General features: G+C 35.6%; 1 protein-coding gene across 5 annotated transcripts in view; it reads right to left on the reverse strand.

Annotated features, from left to right (window-relative positions):
* GRIA3 (glutamate ionotropic receptor AMPA type subunit 3) overlaps nt 1-27,983 on the reverse strand; it is a 378,184-nt gene that overhangs the window by 60,825 nt on the left and 289,376 nt on the right. For all 5 annotated transcript variants that reach the window (XM_049767079.1, XM_049767080.1, XM_049767076.1 and 2 more), the window contains 2 exons: nt 19,442-19,818; nt 5,754-5,952 (listed from right to left, as the gene is read on the reverse strand). In XM_049767079.1, the coding sequence (XP_049623036.1) occupies nt 5,754-5,952; nt 19,442-19,818 (576 nt within the window). The remainder of the gene's footprint in view (nt 1-5,753; nt 5,953-19,441; nt 19,819-27,983) is intronic.

Genomic DNA, 27,983 nt, shown 5'->3' on the forward strand with positions numbered 1-27,983 from the left:
TGGCATTCATATCTTTTTTATGGCTATCTGCATTTTCAGTTATTTTTGAGTTCATCACAACATGGAAAATGTAATGGAAAGTATATCTTTTTTCTTTATTCAAATATATGTTATTTTAAATTGTGATATAATTGACATACCACATGGAGTTTTGTTTTTTTTGTGGAGTGATTGTAAGCCAGAGCTTAGTCTTGGCTCTGTGTTCACAGACCATTCCTGGTAGTGCCAGGGGGAGCCTTGACTAGAATTATGGTTATATATATGGAAGGCAAGTGCCTTAACCCCTGTAATATCTTTCTGACCTACAACATTAATTTTAAAGGCTGCATGTTTGCTTGATATATTTATGTTTTACAATATGGTTACCATCATAGTATAAGTAATACCTATATCATGTTAATTATAATTTATTTTGTTGTTTTTTGATGGTCTGTACATAGTGATGCTTAGGGGTTACTCTTGGCTTGGCATTCAGACATCATGTATGCTCTGGGACCATATGGGATGTCAGAGATTGGGACCATATGGGATGCTGGGGATTGGACCCTGGTTGGTGGTGTGCAACCCTGCCATCTCTACTATCCCTCTGGCTCATAATTTCTTTTTTGTTATGAGAACAATTTATATCTAATTTCTCAGAAATTTTTAGTTTGTAATACAGTTTATGTTTATAATATAAATTTTAGTTTTTATTACTGCTGATATTCTTTGGATGTTATTTTTTAATACTTGGGGCAGTGCTAGGGATCAAATCCAGGGTTGGCACTTGCCAGGAAAACACCATTAGATTTCTCAGGCTCTTATCATATTTTTTTTGTAGGAACATATCCCTTTTTCTTTTGGAAACAGATATAAGGTGTCTTGTTAGTTGTGCTCATAGTTGTCAGGTCAAATTCTACTCCCATGGAGAATCCTTTTCACTCAGCTTAACACTTGCTTCAAGGAAGACCTATAGAAGAACAGATACCTCACTGCTGAGAAAAGGGAAAGGCTAACAGGTCATTGTCTTAATATATTTTTCTCTCTTCTAGTAGTCTCTTTGGCCAGATTTCAGCAGCCTCGCCTTTTTCTGCTGACCCATGTGTAATTTTGATATAGAAGTTTTGTTAGTGCTTTGTTTATATAGAAGTTTTATTAGTGTTATGTATTAAATGACATACCAAAGTACATTTGTATAACAAGTAGCATCAACATCCTTATTAATTTTGGAAAACAATTTTTAATGCTTAAAGTTACCTAGTATCATGTACAACAGAGAGATAACATACCAGATCTTGGTGTTGACTCATATTTTGTTGCTGTTACATTTCCTAATAGTTAAGCTATATCCATATATACCTGGTCACTTCATATATGCCTTTAAATTAATTAAATTTGGTTTAGTTTTATAGGGATATAGCAACCAAGGTCCTGAAGTTATAGTACTTAGTGAGAAAATTTTTAGCAAAATTATTTTATATTTTGATATATTTCTTAAGGCTAGGGGATAGGTTTAAAGGAAAAGGGAGACATTGTGTATATTTCAGTTGTAATAAAACCTAGAGAACATTTATCTTTTTCCATTATATCAAAATATCACAATACTGAAATGCACTTGTGAGTTTTTTCTTATAAAACTTCAAAATTTTCATAAATATAGTTGATAATTATGGGAATGTAGTCTCTGAACTGAAACATGTATGTACATATGTGTATATATGAGAGAGATTATGGATATGTATAACCAGCTAAATAATAATAACAGTTACTACTTTCTAAATCAGTTTGAAAAGGTTCTTTATTCCTTGCTGATTGTATTTTAAAAATTAAAAAGCCACCAATGGCAATAATAACAAAGTCTAGTGTTGAAGCAATATATTGTCTGAGTTTATTTAACTGTATTTTATGGAGTTTATAATGTCTCAAGCTCAAAAGATAAGACAGTTTTCTCAATGGTCTCAAGATCAAGTTCAATTCTTCTGTCTTGCCTGGGGCACTGAAGCAAGTTTGTCTCTCCTACTACTCTCCTCTTATATATATTTTTTACAGGGTTTAAATCAAAATTAAACATTTCATTTCAAAAGGCACCTTCCTTTTGTTCTGGAGCTATGTCCAATGGGGGAGAGGACCAAATATCTGGAAAACTAACCAACCACCTTAGTTATCTGCTAATATTCCCAGGATTATGAAGACAATATTTTGAAATCAGTTTCTCTCCCACTTGCTACTTTTAAACATGAATTCATATTAGGACACAATTTCAAAACCGAGTAGAGAATGGTAATTCTGGTACAACTTTACAAATCACAGAGGCATTTCTTTGAACAAAGACAATAACACTGTCAACCTACTTTTTTGTATGGATGCCTCTACCTCTGTTGGGACATTTAATTTTGGAAATGCTGTGTTATAAAATTGGTTTTCAAGTAAAGAAGGTTAATGAGAATATTTCCAATGATTCTTTTAGCTGTCTGCATTTTGCTCAGTCCCTCTCTGTCTTTCCTACTGGAACAGGTTGCTCTGTGTCAATGGTGATGACTTTATGTGATTATAGATAATAACTAAGAGAGCTCAGAAAGTGAGAGAAACAAAGGCATAATTTGAAAACATTGTCATTTTAAATGGCAGCCTAGCTCAGGACAGTAAAAATGTCTTCAGGGCAATTAGAGAGGAATTTAATTTATTTATTTTTCTTAGTGAAACAACTAGAGGGCTGGCTCCAGGCTATTTTACAGTTTTACTGTTTGGTGACTTTAGTTTGCAGTGAAAATGGGAATAGATGAGTTCATGTTTGTAAATGGTGTATGTTACATCTTATTTTATCCTTTAAAGTTCAGAAAGCATGATATGAGAGGCCCCCCTTTATCTGATGCTTCTGTTAATAAAATTGAGATCATTGAAGGTTGAGAAGAAAGTGAGGTGATATGTCAGTCCAGTTGAGGGTGGGAGAGAGAGGAGAGAACATGTGTGTATGTGTGTGTGAGAGAGGGACATGTTCTTGCTAGTTGCTTTCTCTGATCTATGGGATAGATAAAATAAATAGCTTAGATATCCCTATATTTTCTGAATATCATACATAGCCTTTAAGTTTACATAATACTTATAAGTATATTAAAAGCTCTGTCTTTATTGTACTGTTCAATTCCCTTCTTAGATTATCAAGTTTTTGTGCCCTAAACTTCCTTACAGAATCTTATGCTATCACCAGAAACCAACTGGGGGTGAGTGAAGTGGCAGACAGGAACTAGAAAATGGCTTATAATTCTGGTATACCTAGAAATACCCAGTTCCTTCTCTAATCAAATTTTCAAAATTGCTTAATTTCCATATGAATTAGTCATTGACTTTAAGGTCATTAGGAATTGGGAAGTATTAGAAACTCTAAAACCAATTAGAATGTGACAATATCTTTATTGAGAACAGATTGTTGACTCAAATGGCTATGGTTATATGATGCTATTTAATGAAATCATCATTGAATGGATCAGAAGATGTTTTCCTGGGTTTTAAGAAACAAAATGATTGGAGATAATGTCTGGCTATGGAGACAGTGTTTATTTGATCACATCTGCAAGTCTTTGTGCAATTAAGACTTCCCAGAGAGATTCTTTGTCTGCAATATTGATAGATGGTGTTTGAAACCTGAACAGAAATTGATGTTATTATTGATTACCATTTAAGGTACACTTTTCTCATTTACAATTGTTGAAGAAAAAAATTAATGTAACAAATTAATCTTATGTATTATAAGATTCAAGTCTATCACCTTGATAGTCTATGTGGTCAATTACTCCATATAGGAACTTGATGTTTATGGGGATGGTGGCAGAAGTTCCATTAATGACTGATACTAAGCTAGAGGGAAATCACTGGCTTCAAGCCCTAAAACATATGGTGATTTCATGCCCATGATTTCTGGGAACTATTTCCAGATGAACTTTTGGGACTATTATAGTAATAGGGTCAAGGGCAGGTTAGTTCCATAGATTGATTCTTCAGATCATTGTGAGACTGTTAATGCTAAATTCCTCTCATCTATTCCATGAACAATAGCAGAAGGGAAACAGATACTGAACCAATGAGAATTCTTGAAAGTGTAGCAAACTAACACACTTTCTATTAAGGAATGAAATAATATTTAATTGATTGCTACAATAATAAAAATTATTATTATTAATAATAAATATCTCAGTTCCCTGAGATAATTGGAGAAGTCTTATAAATCTCCAAGTAGAAACATGTTTCTTGCCATTACTTAAGACAGAATGACTTAGAGCAACATCTCTTTACTCTGAATCTTTGAAGGAAGTCAACAGTGCTACCTGCCATCCAATAACTTGATTAATTGGTGAGTGGACTATACTTTTCTTTCTTATAATGATAGGTGATGTGATTGGTATGAGAATAGTTCAGTTTTTAAATAAAAACCACCATATTTTTCTGTTTGGGGGAACTGACCAAACATATGAGTTCTGAGTTTTTAAATACTCCATTATAAGCATTTATTATACTGTATACTTTATTCTTCTATTATTTTTTGCTTATACCCCCCCCTTTTTTTTTGGTTTTTGGGCCACACCCGGTAACGCTGAGGGGTTACTCCTGGCTATGTGCTCAGAAGTTGCTCCTGGCTTGGGGGACCATATGGGACACCGGGGGATCGAACCGCGGTTCATCCAAGGCTAGCGCAGGCAAGGCAGGCACCTTACCTTTAGCGCCACCGCCCGGCCCCTATATCCCCTTTTATCATTCTTCTTGACAATGTTTATATAGCATTACTAACTTTTGCTAGTGAATAATTTGCTATTTTCTCACCAAGATTTTGGTTTGTGGGTGATAGAAAAGGAGAATCAATCTCAAGAAATTAAAACAGTTATTGGCTTGCCTAGAAATTGAATTATCATTATGTACATGAACATTTGAAAAATAAGTAATACATTTTAATAGGAAACAAATTAAAATAGAATACGTTTATAGTTCATCAGTCATCAATATTAGAGTCGACTAACTTCTATAAACTGCTGAGACATAAAATCACCGGTTTTGTACAATTTAGAAAGAAGAGTGGACATTTAATTCAATTCCCTATTGTTAAGTCAGCTGACAGAAATTAAATGGCTTGACCAAGGAAAATCACTTTGTTGCAGGGTTGGGATGTAAACCTGAAAGTTGAAACAGTTTTTACAACAAGCCACTTATGTCTATCTAAAAGTTCTAGAGGACAACGAATTAGGTTACCAACCCAGAGGTGCTATATCCAATTTTTTTTTTTAGTTTTTGGGCCACACCTGGTGATGCTCAGGGGTGACTCCTGGCTATGTGCTCAGAAATCGCCCCTGGCTTGGGAGGACCATCCATATGGGACACCAGGGGATCGAACCGTGGTCTGTCCTACGCTATCGCTTGCAAGGCAGACAACTTACCTCTAGCGCCACCTTCCCTGCCCAATATATCCAATATTTAACAATGGTGATAGTACCACACCCAGTGATGATTAGGGTTTATGCCTGGTTCTACACACAGGAGTCACTCCTGGAGGTGCTTGGAAGACCATATGGGATAAAAAGGTTTGAACCCGAATCTGCCTCATGCAAGGCCAGTTCCCTACCCATTTCTTTATCTTTCCAACTTCAGAAGTGGCATATTTAAGATGCTTTATTTTGATAATATTGCCATCTTTTACCAGACCTCTCTTAAAAGAATGATAAACTTACCTTTGTGAGAAGCTCATAAAATATGAAATCAGCAAGCCCAATTAATGGCAAAGCACTTACTCTGAAAAATTCTTTTGTTGAACCAGAGTCCAGGGTCCCATAAGCAATTTCAGTCTGCTTAGCTAAATCTTCAGCACTCTCTATGGGAGAAACCATCCTCTCCACAGTCAGGAAAGCAGCAAGATTGGCAGTATAGGAAGAAATTATGATGAGGGTGAAGAACCACCACACCCCTCCAACAATGCGCCCGGACAGTGATCTACAAAACAAAACAGAAACCAGTCCAGACCCAGAGAGGTCATATTTCGGTTTAAGGAAACCTCTTTATTTCTAGAAAAAGGAACGATTTCAGTACAGCCAATGAAGGAGAGAAGAAAATGATGTCAAGGATTTAAAACATCAAACAAAAGTACCATGTTAACAGCACCCAGATCATGATAGCAGATGATGATGGAACATGAATAATACTTTTTAAATTTTATATGAGTTCCCGCTTACACACACTAATGACACTAATCTGACTTCCTTTCTGTGAGCTTCTTTGGGTACATCTGTAGTAAATTTCTCTTGCTCCTTTTAGGCATACCTGCCTCAGCCATGTCTACATATTAGAATCATTAGGGATCTTAAAAATACTCTTATTAAATGATCAGGTCTACTCAAGACCAATTAAGCAAGAACCTGGGAGGTGGAACTCAGGCATATATATTTTTACAGTGTGCTCAGTAATTATTATGTGCAGCCCAACTTGAAGTCAAGGGTGATGTGATCGGAGAAACACCAAGTCAAAGAAGTTTGCATGAGTGAAGAGAAATGGGTTGGTGCAGGTCATTGTGTGAATCTTCACTGTCAGCTTGATATATTTTGAAAAAGACATTACTATTTTGTGGTGTTTGTTACCTTTGAGCAAAGAAGCCATAAGATACTATTTATTATCGTCTTCCTATAAATTGCTTATGTAGCTCAGGAGCTTAGCTACAGGGGTAGAAATTCTTCTCTTTTACAATTTCAGCTGTACTACACATGGCAGGCCAAAGTGAAGTAGGAAGTAACTTTATAATAGAATTTAAGAGGCATTCAAGTTTTGTCTCTACTATCCCACCAACAAAATAATCACAATGAACAAAGCCACTTCAACCATCCATTACAGAAGTTCTGATCATTGAAATCATCCTCGGTGTTTGGTCAAGATGTAACACTTTACTTCCAGAGCACCCTTTACTGTGATATCATGGATTGGGTTACTCCAGTTTGTAGAGAAAAGAAAAGAGGCAAATTTTAGCAAGGAAAACTTTTTGTTTTTCAACATTTCAGTGTTTGCTAAAATGCAGATTGAAAAGATCTGATTACTTGTAACTGCACTTGTTCTTCAAGCAGTACAGGTGATTGCAGTAGTCTGCGGACCAAACTAAGAACCATTATTAGGCAATATGCATATATGAATACATATACATATCAGTGATTTTCAATTCTCAATACACAACCGTACTTGGGGCCCTCGAGGCAAAACCAAACAAAAGGACAAATAAATGCATCATGCATCTTCTCCACCAGAGATGAATTCAATGGGAGATCACTAAGAGCTGGGCCTAAGAATCAGCATTAAGAATAAAAATATGCTCAGGTACAGAAAGGATTGCAAGCCATAGTCTTACATCATGAGTGTTACTCAGGGAGAGGTAGGAAATTAGGCACGGAATGCTCAGTAATGGGTAATGTCTTGTGCTAAATAAGCTTCATCTCTTTCCAAATGTTGTCGAAGGTTGACTCTGTCTGCCAAAATGAAAATCTGGTCCCTAGGTTTTAGAAAACATTGCCACATTAGCCCTAGGTTAGTTCTGCTTCGCAGCAGAGCTCTATCCTGGTTAGGCAATGTTCTCTCAGGCCCAGAAAAACCTATTGGAAAAGCACCCACTCTATCAAGAATAGACCTAGGAGCCTGGCACATCTCCAAGTCCTGGGAAAAGATGGGCAGTTTTAGGCTGAAAGCTAGCAAATCAAGCTCTTCTCTCTGTACTTGTATTTTGCCACCTCAAAGCAAATTAAAATTCCTATGTCCCCAGATAACCTTTCACTACCTATGGAAAATCCGTTTTAATTTCTTTCTGCTACAAAAACTGTGGTAGGTGTTTGGATACATTATGCTCTTTATTGATTAGCTATAAAAAGGCCCTTGAATTTTTTTTAAATGTTTGTAAATCGTATTAGTCCTGAATGTTTAAAATGACCCTTTTGAATTTCTGATCACAATTACCTTTAGCTTTTACACATATGAAAACTGCTTTGCAACAAACTTTTCTATCAAGTATTTAAACCCTCACAAGATTGCATCTGAGAACATTTTGTTTTTAATCAGAAGTAAAAACATCTGGATGAGTCAGAAACAATGTATCATGCTTCTTAATTCTAAAAAGTATACAGAAAATTTAAATTATGAATTTTGACCATTCATAGTCTTTCTTCATTGATACCATACTTTTAATTTATCCTGGGCTGATTTAACACATTTTACAGAAAATCATTTACTATAGTGACAGGGTAATAAAAACAATGCAGTAATAATTTACTTTTCTATGTTACACACTATTCTAACTGCTTTACTTGTATTAACTCTTTTCACCTCCCATTCTTATGGGTAGGTATGATTTTACACATAAAGTAGAGGCATTTTCCAGTTAAGGAAATTGAAACACAGAATAAAGAAATAGAAAATAAACATCTATACTTAAGCAATGCAAAATAAATTATCATACTTTTTCTATCAGAAATATGGAGAAAAATACAGACATTTATGATAATTAACCTTGCAATGTTCTATTGAGTTAAATGGACAAAATATTAACATGATTTAAAATCAAGATTTATATTCTGGTAATTTTGGCCATACTAAATGACTGACTCAGCTGAGATAGGCTGTTGACTTGATTAAAAATATAATTAAATTTAAGATGACATTTTTAGTGGCTTCTTGTAGACTTGGCCATTAATGTAAACTTTGGCAATTAATGGTTAGTATTGTGGCATACCTGTGCACTGCAGAATTTTGGTGAATATTCTATAGAAATGGAAACTTCCTTGGAATCAGTATTTAAGGTTCAAATTTCAAACCTTCTCTACCCCTGTTACCAAGTCGGAAGTTTCAATGAGATTCTTGGAGAAATTTCTATAATTTTTCTCTTGTATAGAATCAATGCTCAAAACCTTTCACTGAGAAGAAATGCAGTGGAATTGAGAGGGAAGTAATTAATTAGATGTTTTGGGGGGCACATCTGAGTGCTCAGGGGTTAATACTGAGCTAGGGATAATTCCAAGCGGTGCTTGGGGATCATATGGGCACACACCCTACCCATTGTGTTACCATGCTGGCCCCACACTAAGTAATTTTATACTGATCTTCTCTCTTTAGTGAAACTATAGCCACTTAAATCCATATTTCACAAGGAAGCGATGTATAAAAGTGATTGATGGGTCAGTTCCATCATATTTTTAAAAGGGTCTATTAAAATTAAACAAGACTTTACAGTTGTATTAAAAGAAGATCTGACATTTACAGTAACTTTCTCCACGAATATAGCTTCAAAATGTTTAAAATTAATTCAAATATTTTTATTGCATAAGACAGATTTGAAGTTAGCAAAATGAATTAGCTATAAAATGCCACATATTTGGTATTTATAAAAATGTATACAAGGAGCACACCATATCATGCCTTTTGAAGAAATATAAAAGTGAACAGAATAAAAGCACCAAGAGAAAAATAAACATAAAACATTTCAAAATAATATAAATATATGCTATTTGTGATAATAGGAAACCAGAGTTTCTGAGATAATATGTATTTATGACATCTGAAATAAATAATAAAAATAAGCCTTCATTCTATAAGTAAGTTTTGAAGCATGCATTTTGCTAGCTCCACAAGATGAAGAGCAGAAATAAACAAAACAAAAATTAACACTTTGTTTATTTACACTTTTCATCATACTTTTTTATCCCTCTTCTTTCTTCTCAAGTATGCAGGGTTTCTATACATGAAGTATACGTGAGGTTTCTACACATGAAAGTATACATGACTTCTCAATGGTATGTCTACGGTAGATATTTGTAAAATGTGCAGAATCAGTCTTGCCTCATCTAATCTTCTCTGATGGGAGTAAGCACCTCCCAAGACTAGAAAACTCTAGCTCTTAGGCAGCAAACCATGAAATAGTTGTAATAAAAGGCCTGCTATTACACTATTAATTTATTACTGTATTTCTACAGCTTTGAAGTGAATTTTCAGTAGGAAGATAAAACTGGTCATACCAGCAAAGGATAGGATTTTGCTAAAAATTGAGTCAAAACCCTGATGTCTTTGATGCTTTTCAATTTTTAACATTTCATGCCTTTTATTAACCTGTATATAGTATTCATTGTGAAAGGGAATTATTTCATGTCAGCTAGCTTGGTGAGATTCCCTACTGTATAATATATTAAAAACTTAACAGGGGGATAATTCCCTGGGAATAATCTGTACACAATACTTCGGTTCAAGGGAGTACATTCTTTCCATTTTCTCTGTTACGATTCCCTCAACCCTCACATCCTTAACATGGCTCTCAGAAGTCCTTGCGTTCTCAAAGAATGTCAGTAGGGGGAGCATTTGTCTGGAAGGACTCCAGACAGCATGTTGGTTTCATTGAAGTTGTACAGATGAAATCAATTTCAGTTTAAAATAATTGCAACTCTGTGCTAAGACATGTTTGAAATAATACAAAATACTTGAAGGTGATATACACGGACTCAAGAAGGAATATTGCCAGTTATTTCTCATAAAAATAAGCTCTTTGACACCAACTAAAATTTTACTTATATACCTAAGGAGTTTTAGGGATGGAAATGTAGATGGAATATTGATTATTAGTAATTTTGAAGCTAGGATATTTATGAGAAATCACACTAATTATAGTAATACTAGTAATATAAGTAATAATATTACAGTTGTTTACTGAAAATTTTCTCTCCACCAGGTTTAATACTTTGCAGATGAGGAATTGAGGGTTAATAAGGTTTAATGTTTCCCTAAGTTACACAACTGCTAAGCAGATTGTGAATCTAGTTAGAGAAACTCCAGAACTGAAGTACTTAACAACTATGCTATCTCCATCTGCCTCTACCCACTGCTTATTTTTTTCATATCCCTCAGAAGTTGAATGGATCTCATACCTTCTCCTGAATCCTCCCAACAAATCAGTGTATGTATGGACATAACCTCAACTTATTAGATTATTACCATGTTGGGCACCCCCTCTATGGTTGAATTAGCATCCAATTAAACTGCTCATTTTGAACAATTGGGTTATTGGAAATATCAAACCTGATTCTGACATTGATTCTTAAAGCTTTCAGAGAGCTGTTAATAACTTTATTTGATGCAAGTGGAACGGATTTCAGTTTTCCTCATAATGTCTTATTGTTGATATTCTAGTATTTGACTTTGAGTGAATACAGGCTCAAGAGGACTGATTGATTTATATTGTTTTGGACTAGGGCTACAACCAAATGAACAAAACCAGAATTATATCTCTGTTATGTCGTATTTAGAATAACTACTTGGAGAAATGCAATGGTCTAAATGGGAGTTGCCTCGAATACCCTTGGCCCCAGAATAGAGAGAGGAGAAGGAAAGAAACTGAGTGGAGGAGAAGAAACACAAATGTGAAAAGATGGAGGACAGGGGCCAATCAATCTCATTTGGTGAAGATAAAAAAGGACAAAACTAAATAACTAAGCCAGTCAACAACAGTGGAATCAAGAGATCCAAACTCTAACAATATAAACTTTAAATGGGCCTGTTATACTGGCAGGTTGTATTCAGAGGACCATATTGTGCTGGGTATTGAACTAAGCCTTATGCATGGAGAATAAGTGCTCTACCACATGAATCATATCCCTGGCCCTTAGCAGAATTTTGAATGCTCTTTTCATCATTTAATAACCAAGGCAAAAGCAGCATTTCACCAGAGGTTGGAAAATGAGAAAACAGCTTCTGTGTATGAATATGAGGAAAATAATGGAACAATCAATGCACCTTTCAGTTAGGATGGAACATTTGATAGTGGAAATAATTATACTGCTGCCTCTTAAAGCCTGTGTGACCTTATGTTCTACTACATTATCTCTCTGGACACTATTCCTTTGCCTATTAATATGGGAACAGAGCATAGGTTTTATAGTTGGGATTATGTCTGTATACTGGCTTTGTCATTTTCTATGAGGAGGTGAATTATTTAACCTGAATGTCTACTTCAATTTGAAAATAAGCATTAATGTTCATTTTTTGTCAGTGTTTGGAGGATTAAAATCCATATTCAGGTAAAGTGCCTATCCTCCAAGGGAGCTCAATGGAGATTGTTGTCCCTCTGCTCTCAGTCAATGAAAGCAGACTCAATTGTCCCTGACATCTCTTTCTGCAATAATATTTGATAGTTCTACTTAAAATGTAGTCTCTTAATAATATGTTGAACTACTTTAATTTTATAAAGAATCAATGTTTAATGCACACTCTTCCAGGGACATCTGGAGTGCCTGCATTCCAAGTATGCCCATTAATCAGGATCAAAGCTTAATATTGGTATTTGCAGTCTTATTATCAAGAATTTCTGTCAGGGCCAGAGAGATAGTATAGTGTGCTTGTCTTGCATATGGCTGGCCCAGTCTATCTCTGGTGTCCCATATGGTTCTCCAAATTCACCAGGAATATCCTGAGCAGTGCTGGATGTGTCTCTCCACAACCACCATAAATCTAAATCTGTTAATACAGAAACACTTTTAAGCAACTTTTTGTTTTGATATTGATAATAAAATATAAACAATACATCAAACTCTTAGGACAAAGAGGACTATGTTTCCTGTTTACATGCATGTTAAAAGTATTCTAACAAATACAACATTTTATCAAGAGGCATACAGATTCAATTTCTTTTGAAGGACATGAAATTAAAGGAGGGATTACCCAAATAATAGAACATGTAGAGCTCATCAAAACAGTAAGTTCACTCAAAAATACAGTGAAGGTAATCCTTGTTAGTTTAGACCAGTATTATTCTATAATCTCTGTGTGCCATTGTCTGGTTGAGTTTCAACCGGCATAAAGAAAAGAAACAGCTGGAATAGGTCCTTGAGACATTAATAGAGGGAATTGGGTTTTCTTGGTGGTGGCTGAGGTATTGGAATGATGAATGCACAAAATAGCATCAACATTATTACAAACCATGGTTCTGCAATAAAGATGGGCAAAAAAGAAACAATAGAAAAGTATCAAGGTTTTTTTGTGAACAATCTAAGGTTAATTCTGGTGAAGCTTTTGTTATATACATCATATATGTGCTCTGAGTTGTGATGAAAAATTTGTCTCACTGAAGGCCATGGTCAAAAATTGTGAAAGCCATTGCTTAATATGACAGTATCTAATATAGAATAATAAAATTGTACCTTGAAAAAATTGATAGATTTCCATGTCTTAGAAAAGCCACCGTTTAGTTCTACTATAAAACTAAAAATCAGTTTACTTATAATTTTCTGATCATCTTTAAGTTTTAACTATATGCACAAATGTTTCTAAAAACAAATGATTTGTAAGGAGATCTAGTTGAATATGCAGAGTAGTATGTAGCACCCAGTGGAGATTATATAACTTTGTTTTGAAAATTCACTTCTTAATTGCCTAAAATCTTCAGCCTTAGTGACTCTTTAGCATTGTCTCAGCATAGGTTGTCATCCGTGTTAAATTTATTTAATTATGGAGTCATTTATAAATCCCACTTTCTGGAAGTAAAAAGTTTTTTAAAAAAGAAAAGAAACCTAGCAAAACAAATGAACACCCAGGAGATATTACAGAATGACACACGTTCTAAGCACAAAAGGAATAGGGAGTGAAATAATTTGGAAAAATCTGACCAAGCAGATTGAGAGTGGCAAAAATGTATGGCTTTGATAAATGAGGCTTGACTCACACATGTTACACTAAAAAGCAGATGAAAATGTTATTAGTGTGTTCTACTGCAAAGCTTCATTTAAAATTTGCTCCAAATGGCTATCAAAAGGAAGTATTAGAGGTAATATGTGGAGTTCTTATATGTCAAATAAAAATTCTTACATCTTTGGATAGTTTGATCTACTTATTATTTCTATTCTGCCAAATACTACCCCTTTTTATTAAAAAAAACTCCAGAAATTTTTTGATGGTAAAAATATTGTGTTTTCTCACAATATTTTATGAATTTACAACCACTTATGTTTTGGTAGGGAAACACTTAAACAATTCGGTGAGCTCAAGATAGTAAAATTAAATATTTTAATAGCCTGACTGAGGTACATTTAATACTATAAAAATTTCTAATGTAAGTATACATATAATGAATTGATTTTATTATATGTAGAGTCATGCAATTATAGTACTGGAACAATTTCAACAGACCCAAAACCTCCTTTATGTACATTTGTGATTAATCCTGATACAGTGGAACCAAGGTGAGGCAAATAAAGCATTTGTTCCATATAAAAATTTAAGGATGTGCCAAATATCATTAATAGGTTAAAAAAAGTTTGTACAATATTTTATAGTCAAAGTGAATGCAAATCTATGATCAATGGTGTCAAATATTTTAAAACTGGATCTAACCCCAATACTCCACATAGTCTGACTTGTTTCGCGCTATTCGTGGTCCTGATTAGCCCCTTTCTACTTTCTTCAAGTATCTAGCTACCACTAATATACTTTCTATCTCTGTGTATTTGCCTATTGCAGGCTATATGGAATACTCAATGAGTGAAATTCAATAAGTAGAATTATGTGTCTGCCTTCTTTCATTTGTCATGCTTTCATAGTTGTGGCATCCATGTTGTGGCATGAGTCAGTTGTTTGCTCTTTTAAATTGCAGAGTAGGGGATGTAGGACTAAGATGGCTGACTATGGCGTGTCTAACACTTTCCAATAATTAACGCAAGTATTCATGCCAAACACTGAATTAAATATAGATTCCTGAATGAGTTCAAGAGAGGACATCTTTGAGTCATATGACATAGATATAGGACAGGAGAATGCTTAGGAACATAGCGGTGTGAACCCCAAATGGTACAGGAACAGACTACAGAAACAAGCCTTTAAGATACTAAGAAGAGGGTTCTACTGAGCACCCAGTCTTTTCAGATACCCATCTCTGTTCTCAACAGTGAATTGAAAAGCAAGTGACTAAGAATGGGAACCTTTAATTAGAACCAGTCAGTCAGTGTAGGGCATTGTCTTTGGTGCTATTGATGGTGTGACTGGAGACTACAATTACTAAGGCAACCTTGCCTATTCCAGATCAAGTAAGATTAAGTTTGTAGCTGACTGAAACTTGAACTTGGAACCAAGTGTCCAAGAATTGGAAACATGGACCAGAGCCACTGCCAATATTGTTTCTGTTTATTGTGGTCTTATGGTTCAGGACCACTTTCCTGATGCAAAGTCTCATCATCAGAGACCAATAGTAATGCAAGCACACAGCAAAGTGGATGTGCACTGTTTGACCAAGACAATAGCCTCAGTTCCTCTCAGACTTCTGTCAACTGCTAGCAAACAGGCCATGTCTTTCAAATCCCTTGATACCAAGGGAGCCACACTTTCTAAGTTTAGATACAGTGATGTAAGGTCCATCTGTCTAAGTCATCACACAAATTACTTAATATTCACAGACCTGTAAAGTCCTGGAAGACCAGGGATTGCTTTGCTCTGCTGGTATAGAACCTCTGTCATTCCAGGAATACCCAATATGAGGGCTCAAACATTGTGAAACATTTTTATCTGAAGCCTATCCTTCCAAAGTTGCACAAATCTGTTTCAAAAATATGCTTCAGGGGCCAGAGAGATAGCATGGAGGTAGGGCGTTTGCCTTGCACACAGAAGGACGGTGGTTTGAATCCCGGCATCCCATATGGTTGTCTGAGCCTTCCAGGAGTGATTTCTGAGTGTAGAGTCAGAAGTAACCCCTGAATACAGCCGGGTGTAACCCAAAAATATGCTTCAACATGAACAACCCTCCTGGTCGCTGACAGCCAGGCACATTGAAATTGATATAAATGTACCTCTGGATTTCAGAAACCTAGTACATCAGGCAATCCAATCAACCTGTTTATACTTGGCACAGATCTATTAAAGGGAAATAGTGACTACATCCCTGCACCATCTTTTTCAATGTATTTTAACATAGTATCAAGGCATACTGAGACTCAGATTAAATAGTTCATCTGGAAGACTGACTCAAACTCAGTGTCATAGGCTTATTTAAACAACTTCAATGCCATTATCCATGACGGCTTAATGTTGGTCTTACAAGTAAGACCAGGTTTCGGCAAGTACCACCATCCCAGCAGTAGCTACAAAGATCAGTTTGTTGAACACCTATTATTGAGTGCATGTGGTCATAATCCTAGTCACCTCTCATATGGGTCAAACTTTGACTTTATATTTGTTGCCAAACACCAGGAATCCAGGTCTCCTTGAACTCTGTATTGTAGCATTGTAGCTTCTACAGGGTGTTTCTGAACACATCTCCAATGGATTTTCAGACCTACACAAACTCAGAGCCCAGGTATTTATGCAGTTCTCTGAGAGTAAGCTCAGATTATCATTCAGACCAACATATACTTGATTCTTCACCCTAGTCTTCACATAGCACCAGGTATAGTGAAGAAACTGCAAAATTCAGCTGCATTGATAGAAGACAGAATCTCAGGAAGTTTCCATTAGAATTCTCAAAACATTCAAGGAAGGCTTTCAAGCAAGTATCTCAGCAATGTTCAACGAAATAAGGAAATCAGTGGAGAGAACATCAGTATGTTCTGAGAAAGTATGAAAGAGACCGTGAATTAGTATCAAACAGAAATGGACTGGCGCGTGTAGCTGACCTAACAAACAAAAGAATAAGACTTGGCAGCAGAATGGAAGAAGCATGAACTCCAAACGAAAAACCTCTAGGATAAGATAATGACTGAAACCCAACCATAATCATGTTTGTAATCAAGGTGTTTAAATAAAGATATTAAAAAATAAGAAAAAAATTAGTATTAAAAATGAAGAAAATTTATAAGAATTATGGGACAATATTAAGAAGAATAATGTTTACATCATAGAGACTTTAAAAGGAGAGAAAAGGGTAAAAGTTATTGTTGGAAGAAATAATAGCAAAGACTGTCCCTTAATCTAGGGTGAAAAACAGATACCCCAAATCTAGAAAATCCAGAGAATTAACCCTAAATATACATAAAGGCATACAGTAATGATGATAAGAACCAAAGAGAGATAAACTCCTAAAATCAACAAGAAAAAAGCAGACACACATATAAAGGAAAATCTATAATACTCATATTTCTCAAATGGAATTGTACAGACAAGGAATTGTATAATATATCCAAAGTCTTGAATAAAAACCCTCCAGCTAAGAATGCTCTGTACTGCCAGATTATCAATCACATTTGAAGACACTCACATTTGAAGAAACCATAAAAACATTTTCAGACGAACAACAGCTAAAGGCATTCCTCGCCTCTAGATAAGCTCTCTCAGAAATACTAAATGGTCTATATAAAAGGCAAGAGACTCCACTAGAAATCAGTAAGAAACATAAAACACATAAAATGGGTAAGAAAAAAATAAAGGGTGATCCAAGAATGAACTTGAGACTTACTACCTTAAATTTATTCATTTCTTATTCATTAGTTATTACTTTATTTAGTTCCAGGGATGGAAATTCAGACTTAATACATCTAAGGCAAGTATTTTGCTACTGAGCTACATCCCTGCCCTATTATTATGTTAAAATGGTAAATAGACTTAGCATTTTAGATAAAAACTACATGGTAAATGCAAAGAAAAAATACTTATAAGAAACTAGTAAGGAGGGCCCGGAGAGATAGCGCAGCGGCATTTGCCTTGCAAGCAGCCGATTCAGGACCAAAGGTGGTTGGTTCGAATCCCGGTGTCCCATTGGTCCCCGTGCCTGCCAGGAGCTATTTCTGAGCAGACAGCCAGGAGTAACCCCTGAGCACCACCTGGTGTGGCCCAAAAACCAAAAAAAAAAAAAAAAAAGAAACTAGTAAGGAGAGGTAAATTGTCAAAAAACAAGAAAAAAAAAACTGTGAAATAAGTGAACTATAAAACAACACAAATCTTTATTTATAAAAGGTAATAAGCTCTGTTATATTTATAAATTTCTAAGTGTTAATGAACTGAACTCTATCATAAGATAAGGTAGCCAGATGCTGAATGGATTGGGTAACAAAACTTCACCTTATACTGGTTAAAATAGACACACTTGAACTTTCATGATAGGCCAGGGCCAGAATAAAGGGCTAGATAAAAGAAGGATGGCTACAGTTGCATCATACAAAATAAAAAGAAGAGTTCAAACTAGATAAGTTAATAAAAGATAGAGAGGGACAGTATATTAAGGGATTAACAAATCACAAAGATAACACTCTCAAAGAGAATTGTACCAAATGAAATACTAAGTAAATATACCAAAAAAAGGGACAGAAAAGTTCTTAAGCAATTAAAGATATATATTGACAGTAGCACAATAGTAGTAGGATAAACACTCATTCTCATAATTGGAAAGATCAACCAGATAGAAAAATCAATAAAAAACAATAGCATTAGATGAGGATTTAGAAAAGTTAGGACTGATAGAAATACCCAGGGAACTATAGCCCCAAAATCCCAATACATATTTTCTCTATTGTGCATAAAATATTGGGGAAGATATAGCACACACTGGAACAAGAGAGTTCATAGGATCATAAAAATAGAAATTATATCTTTTTTTCAGACCACAAAGCCATAAAAGTAGAATTTAACCATTAAAAAATCCAGGAAAATCTCAAACAAGGTATAGTTTTCAGTAGTCTTTAGAAAGCAACAGTTTTCAGAGAGCAAATGTAAAACAAGGAATTCAAAGAAGAGATCTTTGGGGCCAAATGATAGCACAGCAGGACATTTACCTTCCTTAGCCAGGCGACCTGAGTTTGACTGCCTGATTCTCGGCATCCCATAAGCTTCCCCCAGCCTGCCAGGAGTAATTTCTGAGTGATTCCTGTTCAGTAAAAAACCCTGAGCACTTCTAGGTGTGCCTCTCCCCAAAGTCCCCCCCCTAAAAAAAAAACAAAATAAAAGTAAAAAGAACATTTTTAGATACAATTTCTGGACAAATGCTAAATATGTTTTAGCTAAATTAAAGAATAAAAGCATACTTATTTTATACGAACAAGACTGGTATTAATTTATCTGAAAAATAGAAAGATTAACTGGTAACATTACCATTATTCAGAATTCAAAACTTTTATAGCATTGGGGCAGAATTGATAGTACAACAAGTAGATTGTTTGCCTTGCATACGGGCAGCCCGGGGTTCTATCCTCTGCATTTCACATGGTTCCTTAAGCCTGCCAGGAATGATTTCTGAGTGCAGAGCTAGGAGTAATCCCTGAGTACTTCCAGGTGTGGCCCAAACTCGCCCTCAAATATAGCATAGAAATATATGATGTCATAGAAATGCATATGACATTCAAAGTCCCACTCACATTATGAATCGAAATAAAATATTTTGATGATAATTTGTCATTGGATAGATGAAAGAAATATGGATGTGATATGAGTGAATATCAAATGTTTATGAATGAATGAAGGCCACAAAATACAAGAAACGGTTGAGTATCAAATAGAAACAAACCTTGGAGAGATGTCACATCCTTGCTGCATAAAGGCACCCAAGGAAAACCAAAGACTGTTAAATATTCCAAATTCATTTGGAGGATCTGGAGGGCTTTGGGGATCACGGGGTTCTTCATTGTTGTCTTCCAAGTGCCATTCATAAGGGCTGAATCTGCTGACTAGGAAAAGAACTACGCTGACTCCGATGTATGCGAAGACGATGCACATCCATATTTCATAAGCCAAGGGATCCAGAAATGAGAACACGCCTGGTTTTGATTTCTGAGGCTTCTTTATCATGATGGAGATGCCCAGGCTCATAAATGGCTTTGAGAAATCTATGACTTCTTCACGGACCAGTGTTATAGTGAGTGGAGCAACAGCAATATCAGCCCTCTAGGAAAAAAATATTAATTTCTAGATACAGTATTTCCATTAGTGCTTGCCACTTAATATATCTTTATGTGAAAATATAATTTTTTTATTATTGCTACCAATTTGTCCATGCTTCTGTAGAAAAACTGCAGCAACCATTGAGTTCTATATTGTTTTAATTTGATGTTAAGATAATAAAAGAATCATTTTGAGACACAGAATAATTGACTCAATTTTTTTCTTCTTTTCTTTCATTTCTTGATACATATGGTCCCCATATGGGATGCTACGGATGGAACCTGGGTTGGCCACCTGTAGAGAAAACATCTTACCTGCTGTATTATCTCTCTGGCCCATCATGCTTTGTCTTATTTATCATAGCTGAAAATGATTGTGAAAGGATAGTAGTCTATATCCTTAGATCTTCCCCTTCCCATTATGAGATGCAACACAGGACTACCATACTTGGTTTAATTTTTAGTATTTGATTTATTCTCAATTAAAAATAGGTTACTTGAAGGTAGAAATTCAATATTCAATGTTTGTGTCTGCAAATAGGTCCTAAAGAAAATAGTGCTACCCAAAATACACAAATATGAAAGAATTATGCATTAGCAATAGCAAGGTAAAGTAACTCTTAAATACATATTAATGTATATAGTATGGTAGTTTTTGGTGATGAATATCATTAGCTCACACCTATGTGTGGGAGCACTAAAATAATTCTCAGTAGTGTACAACATAATTGACAAAGGCAAAGGCAGACAATACTTTTATATTCATCCCATAAAACAAGATGAGGAATTTATTCATTCCCTTGCCCACAATTAATTACTTTACAACAGTTACATTAATCTGGAGCCAGGTGATAAGTTTTTCTTATTAAATGAAGATTTTGGGGTGGGATATCAGAAATAAAATAAAAACACCAATTTTCATGACTACTTTTTCTCTATTAAAAAGATTGTGTATTCCTACCAGTGAAGGTAGTAAGGAAAAATGATGAATTTTCAGGCAAAATTTTACTACATTGAATTACATGTGGTGACCCAAACTGGTAAGAAACCTTTCTTATTTAAGAAGAAATGAGAAGTTAAGTCACCTGCTTACATTTCTTTATTGCTGTGATAAACATCATATATGTTATGTATATAATCTCCTTTAATTCTTAGAACAGCCTTGTGGCTGGTACTCAATCTTTCCCATTTTAAAGAGAAATAAAGCATTTGAGACACTGGGCTGATATACAATTATCAGCCTAGGTCAACACATCTTAGGTTCCTTACAGAGCAAAGTTGATGACATAATCTGTGATAAGAACTATTTAGGTATAAAAGATGAAGCAGTACAGCAGACAGTTAAAAGAGAAAAAAATGCTTACCCTGATTGTGGCCACCCTATATCCTAGGGGAAGCTGTACAAAGTATGTATTTATTGCATCCAACAGCCTGCTGACCAAAATGACTTTGATGACTCACCACATTTCAAGTTCATTATTTATAAAAATTAAACCCACCATTTACTACCCTATAAAGTTAAGTTTTCTCTAAGTCTGTGACTGGTATGAAACTTTCCCAAGTCTCCAAACCTGACCAATTATATACTTTCTGCATATATATCTTGCGTCTTTCCTGAGAAGATGGATGTAATTTGATATGGGTTCTATTACCCCTGTCCTTATTTCCTTCATAGGATATTTTGTCTTCTTTTATTCCTCCTGTCTTTCCCATACCATATAAAGTGATACTCTTACCAACACAACTGAATTTCTTTTTCACTTGCAGCCCATACTCTTCTGTTTCCTTAAGGCTCAGATTCAGAGGTCCACAAAATGTAGATCCCTGGGCTAATAGCATCAGAGTTACTTGAATTCTAGTTAAAAATGTCATTATTTAATGAAGGGATTGGTGTTGAAACATTATATCCCTGAAACTCAATCATGAATAGCTTTTTAATTTTATGCTGATTGTATACAAAACTTGGGAAGAAAGCCATTGTTTTCGGGTTATATCCTAAGTATATGGACTAGGAAACTAGAGGTGAAGGCTTAAGTGGTCTTCTAGGTTATTCTATTTTTTTAATTTGTTTTAGTTTTGAGGCCACATCCATTGGTGCTCAGGGTTACTCCTGGCTCTGCACTCAGAAATTGCCCCTGGCAGGCTCGGGGGACCATATGGGCTGCCAGGAATTGATCTCAGGTCTGTCCAGGATTGTCTGTATTCAAGGCAAACACCCTATTGCTGTACTATCTCTCTGGCCCTTATTCTAGTTTTCAATTCGAAACCACTGGTGGACCTAATACCCTTAAGTCATACTTAAGTATTTCTGTTACAGAGCAAAAAAGAAAGAACTCTGGGGCCTGAGACAACTGTGGGAAGTATGTTTGCCTTGCATGTGGCTGACCCAGGTTTGATCCCTGTCACTCCATAGAATCTTTTGAGCACCACCAGAGTTGATTCCTGAGTGCAGAGCCAGTAGTAAGCCAGGCATAGCCAGATGTGGTGAAAAAAAAAATAGAAAGAACTCTTTGTCACATTCTTTTGAGTCTGTTGTTAATCAGATGACATATTTCCCTGTCACTACCTAACAACTTTGGAAAAAAATCTACCATTAAAGTATTTCAATTTTAACATTTTCTTCTCAAGAAAGAAGACCTTTGTCTTCCTTCTCAAATTCTGAATTTGATTGTAGTGTGTAGTTTAAGAAAAAAAAACTTCATTAGAAATTGAATTCCTAATGAAATTTTATACATATGCTGTGCATACACACTCAGAGTTGGTTACAAATTTAAAGACCTTTCCCATTCATCTATTGCTTAGGTGGCATTACTGGTCTTTTGCACTGTAGTATCATCATTCTTTGGCCCTGTCATAATGTATTATAAACATTAAGAATTATCCAATTTCTGTGAATCATCCCGTTTTAGTTTTCTTCCAAGTTTTTCACTCAATTAAGGTGTACTTTTATACTCTGACAGTCTAATCATAGGACCTGAAGATTTGTGGAATAAATAAGAATCCTTTAAGGTTCTTTCCCTCAAAGTTTTTTTTTTAAACTTCATTTACTTATCTAAGTATTATCATCTTATTACCTATGATTTTACTTCTCACCTCATTGCAGCTCATGACTGAATAACTGAGTTTGAGATTCTTGACACTCTTTAAGAGAAAATAAAGCTCAGTAACTGAAATACCACCAGTGATAGGCCCAACTAAATTCTACGAATATGAGGTGGCTATAGATAAATAGATGAAGTAAAACTTCCTACCTTATTTCCCGGAGCATGTAGCAAAATAAAAGAGTCCCAAACATGTTCCCAAAGGAAGCTCCTTATAGTTTCAAATATTTTAGAAATTAGAGAAAAAAAAAACAGGTTGGATCTATCTACTCACACCCAGGACTTGCCTTTCCTCAACAGTCTGGCTTTTCTTTCTTTTCTGATTTGTCTTTCCCAAAAGGCTTTTTTTCGAAAAAGGTGGACTTTCTTTTTTGGAGCGGGTACCCTCAGTGAAGAACAGTGCTAAACCTGTTCTCAATTAAACCTCACTGACATGGGCCTGGATTCAAAATGGGAATCCCATACTAAGGTTTAAAAATAGACACATTTCACGAGGAAAATAATGGACAAAGGATTAGCAATAAGCAGATGAAAGAAGCCTCAAACAGTAGAAAAAAGGGAGCCTCAAGTGTCACTAGCTTGATAAGACTTAACAGCTCCATCTTCCCATGTACTTATTTGGTGGGACCAAAGGAGCAGTCATAGCAGTGTGTAGGCAGCCTCCTGGAAGTCCTTGCCTGCTAGCATCACTAACCCTGCCATGGAAAAGTGATGTGATGTCTGGCTATGCTAGATCTCAAGATTTTTTGGCATAGTGTGCAAAGAAACAATTTGAATATTAAAAAAACTGAGAAAAAGAAAACTCACTAATGCTAAAGAATATTAATTTAACTCTTCTGGAACTTCCATAGCCAGCAGATGAGGAGGTCATTTTCAAGGTGACATAAAGATTTTGGAGATAATGTTGTTGAAAAACTGGAAAAAGGCAACTTCTCCAGTGGCCTTCATGCTATCAGCTTTTATAAAAGCCAGCTAGAGCTTGGTGAACATAAAAATGTATTGGTGGAGCAAGCGAGTAAGGTGAAATTTTGATGCAGGAATGAAGTATCTCACTTGTGGTATTCTGAATCAATCGTAAGGCCTTTTAATGATCCTTTTTTGGTTTTGTTTGGTTTTGAGGCCACATCTGGTAGTGCTCAGTGGTTACTCCTGAATCTGCACTCAGAAATTCCTCCTGGCCATGCTCAAGGAACCCTGGGGGATGCTGGAGATTGAACCTGGTCAGCCAAGTATGAGGCAAACATTTCACTCTTCTGTGTTATAGCTTCTACCCATGTTTAAAGGCCTTTTGCCCTCAAGTCTCTACTAGTAAGTGCATGGTATGAAAACACTCATGTTAACAAACAAAAATAAGCAAATGGCAGGATCCCATAGTAAGAATTTGCTAGCACTTTGACTACTTAAATGATTTTTAGTCAAGCGCCTTAAGACTTTAAGGGCTTTGCAAACACGCCAAATGAAGTTTGGTTTTCTGCTTCCCAGAAGCAAACCAGGAGAAACTGCATTATTGAGGGGATTTAGCTTAAGGGGATTTATAATTTCTTTCATAGGTAGATTGCCAAAGTTGTCAATTTCATAAAAGTTAAAAACCAACAAGAGTGTTATGCATAGATATGATGCGCTTGAAGCTGATAGGTTTAAGAGCGAAATGACCCATTTTAAATGTCATTAAATATTTTTGAGCTGAATAGCTTATGATAGATATTAAAGTATCTTCATGTGATTAGGTGCTATAAAATTTGCAACCCCTTTTGAGACTGTGAATGAGCAGGAACTTGTCAGCCAGAATTTTAAAGCACTGCTGAAAGCTACGGAGAGGACAGGAGAGAAGTAGGCAGTGGATTGGCATGTAATGCATAAAATATTATATTTTATCTAAAGGGAGAAACAGACATGACCTCAACCCTTGTCCCTCTATCATCCATCAGTTTCTAGAAGTATTCTGGCAGACATTTCCTTAGGTAGCTTAAAGGTACTGGAGAAAGGACTCTGTGTGTATATGTGTGTGTGTCTAGATCAAGCTAGACAATTGGAATATAATTGCTGCATATTGGGGAACATGAGTTAAACTGCTTTATTGCTGTACTCTATGGGATATTTACTGTCTGTAATTGTTAAGATCTGGAGAAAGAGATGATGCCTATTTAAACCTGTACAACAAGCAGTATCACAACAGGATCTCCCCATTTCTTTATCCCGAACAGATGTCCCTGTTTGGATCTATTCATTTTGTTTTGTTTTGTTTTTATTTTTGGGTGATTTTTTTGCACCACACCCAATAGTGCTCAGAGGCTACTTCTGACGCTACTCAGGGTTAACTCCTGGTCGTCTTCATGGGACTATATGTGGCACTAGGGGTTGAAGTGGGGCTAGGTAAATGAGAGGCAAGTGCCTTACTTCCTGTATTATATTCTTCCAGTGCCAGGCTGGATTTATTAACCGGGTTTCCATGTTCTTTGAGAGCCCATAGAGTTAAAGACAAAGTGAACATAAGGCAGAGCCCCTACAGCTATGTGAAGGCTTTGTGAGACTCAATTTTATTGAACCTATTTTCCTATACTCTGTTCAGAATGGCAGACTCCTGTGCATTCATTAATGATCCTTCATAGAGTTCATATGTATAATTTGAAAGAGAAGGGCACTTTTATCAAATCATCAGACCTTCTGCCAAAGCTCAGTTCAGAAGAATAGGAGAGAATATTTGGCATCTGTTACTACATCCTTGCTTCTCTGCCTTTTAACTGGAAGGGCAGATCGACTTTCTGTCTTTCTTAATGAAAAATGAACCTATCTTAGGATAGTGACAACTTAAGAGATAATTTCTTTGAGGTAAAGAAATGTCAATGTGAATAGCGTCTATAAAGTTGCCACTTATTCTCGGAGTGTGAATGAGTCTGAGGATGCTCAGAGGGATGCGACCTGGAATTAAGCATTCCCCAACTCTATCTTTGTACCCAAGTTTTCAGTTCACTTCTAAGCCAGAGACAACAATTTGATGAGTCTTTCTCTTTTGCCCCACCTTTATCCTTAGCTCAAAGTGATAAGCACATGGAGAACATGACATCTGCCCATGGGAAAGTAGCCATTTGTCAATTAAGAACTCAATATCCTCTGGACCTTTTCCTCACTCTCTTTTTTTTTGTTATACCATTGATTTGCTTAAATGGGAAAGCCCCATAGCTTTCTATATTGGATTTAAAAATAGTCAGGTAATAACTGCAGATGTGTTTTACTTTATTTTAGAGGCTACTAATAAGTAAGATAGGCACCTTGTATCAGACATTATAATCCAACTAGATTGTAGGCATCTCTTGAAGACAGGTAGGGTATGCCATATCTGATGTAGTACCAAATTCTCATTATTCAACACATTTAATCAACTAATTCATATGATTTAGTGGATAGACAGTGGATCTATCTCATGGATCAAGAACCATGGCACCTGATTTATAGATTCTAAGTCCGCCAAGCTATGTGATTATGTGACCATGTCACAGGCCCTGCCACCATCTCCCTAACTCCTGTCTTACATCAGACCTCAGTTTCCTAGTTTAACCAAGGCTGGTTAATTGAGTTTCTGGATGCTCACCATATTTATTTGTAATATGAATCATGAATCTTTATAGATTAAACAATGTACAAAACCCCTGGTAGCATCAAAATATTTTTAACTGTTCTCTTAAAACATGTGCTATCTGCAAGCCATGAAAACTTAAACTAGTGTTCTGTGAGTCACTTGAACTGATACAATTACCATGTAGTGATCTTAGAGATATCCAGCTCAAAATCAAAACTGCTAAAAGCAGGTGGACAGTTTCAAGTCCATAATGTTCTAAAGAGCTTACATAATGGGGCACATTGTGTCCTACTGACGTTTGTTTCAAAAATAGCCTTCTTAGTGACACAAGGTGCCCTAAACATCAACCTTGATTTCATTTTCTTTAGAGAAAAAAAAACATTTGAGAATCATCTGGAAAAAGGCTGATTGGTTTCTTTCTTATTTAACAAATTTAATTCATTTTTATTCTTTCTTGAGACTTTATGGCAGACTCTGACATCTCCTTTACAAAGCATTTTTATCTCTGCCCTTTCTTCATTTTTTTCTACTCTGATCTATTTTACATGCTGTAAGCAAAAGAGAAAATCCCTAAAGATAAAGCAGTGCCCATTTTTATAGTTTTCATGTTCATTTCAAAAAAATTGTTCCACATTCTCCATGCTTTTATTTACTAAATACCTAGGTAAATCATTGCATTTTCTGTCCTTTTTCTTAAGCAACTTTGATATCAAAAGAGGCCAGGCTACCAGAAATAAATGCCTATATTTTCACTGTACTTCAGTTCTATCAATGATATAGTGAAGTTGAAAATTTCCTAATGCCAGAAACTTCTAAATGAAGGTGAAGACATATTTAGCATATGAGATCATCCTCCTTAGCAAGTACTCTTCACTCCAAGCATGATAAGAACACCCATTTTGATAGACACAGGTTTTAGAGAAAATTGAAATTTGGCAGTTCAATCAAAGGGGTTGGTTGGCTGTCAGTTCCCTGTAATGGCTTTGTGTTATAATACCAGAAAACATCAGAAATTTGTTCCAGGTCAGGGGAAGAAGGATGACGTGTCTGTAAGAGCCTTACCCGACTACTGTTTTTGTCTTTAGCAGAAAGAACTGGAGAGGAATGATGGAAAGATTCCTTCAGGATAACTTTTTATCTTTTCTGCAGTACAGAGATAGTTTCTAAATTACCAAGCAAAAGATTCTCTAATCCTAAAGTTACCTTATTCATATGTAATTGAATTTGAAAGGGAAATAGAATGTAGTAATTAAGTTAGTGCAGTACAGAGGACATGTTAGAGGTGAAAAAAAAAAACAGCCTCTGTGGTGCTGTATCAGGAAATATGCTTGCCATTACTATGTCTAATGTCCTATTCAAAGCCAGGAAGACATCAAGCTAGTTATAATGCACAGCTGGTTTTTATTTGGAAGCACTTGAAGACTCTATTAAGTCATGATCGGCAGGTAGAATTCATTGTCAGTTACTCTATATCAGTAGTAATTGACACCT

This window comes from Suncus etruscus, chromosome X (assembly GCF_024139225.1).
Source record: "Suncus etruscus isolate mSunEtr1 chromosome X, mSunEtr1.pri.cur, whole genome shotgun sequence".
Lineage (NCBI taxonomy): Eukaryota > Metazoa > Chordata > Mammalia > Eulipotyphla > Soricidae > Suncus > Suncus etruscus.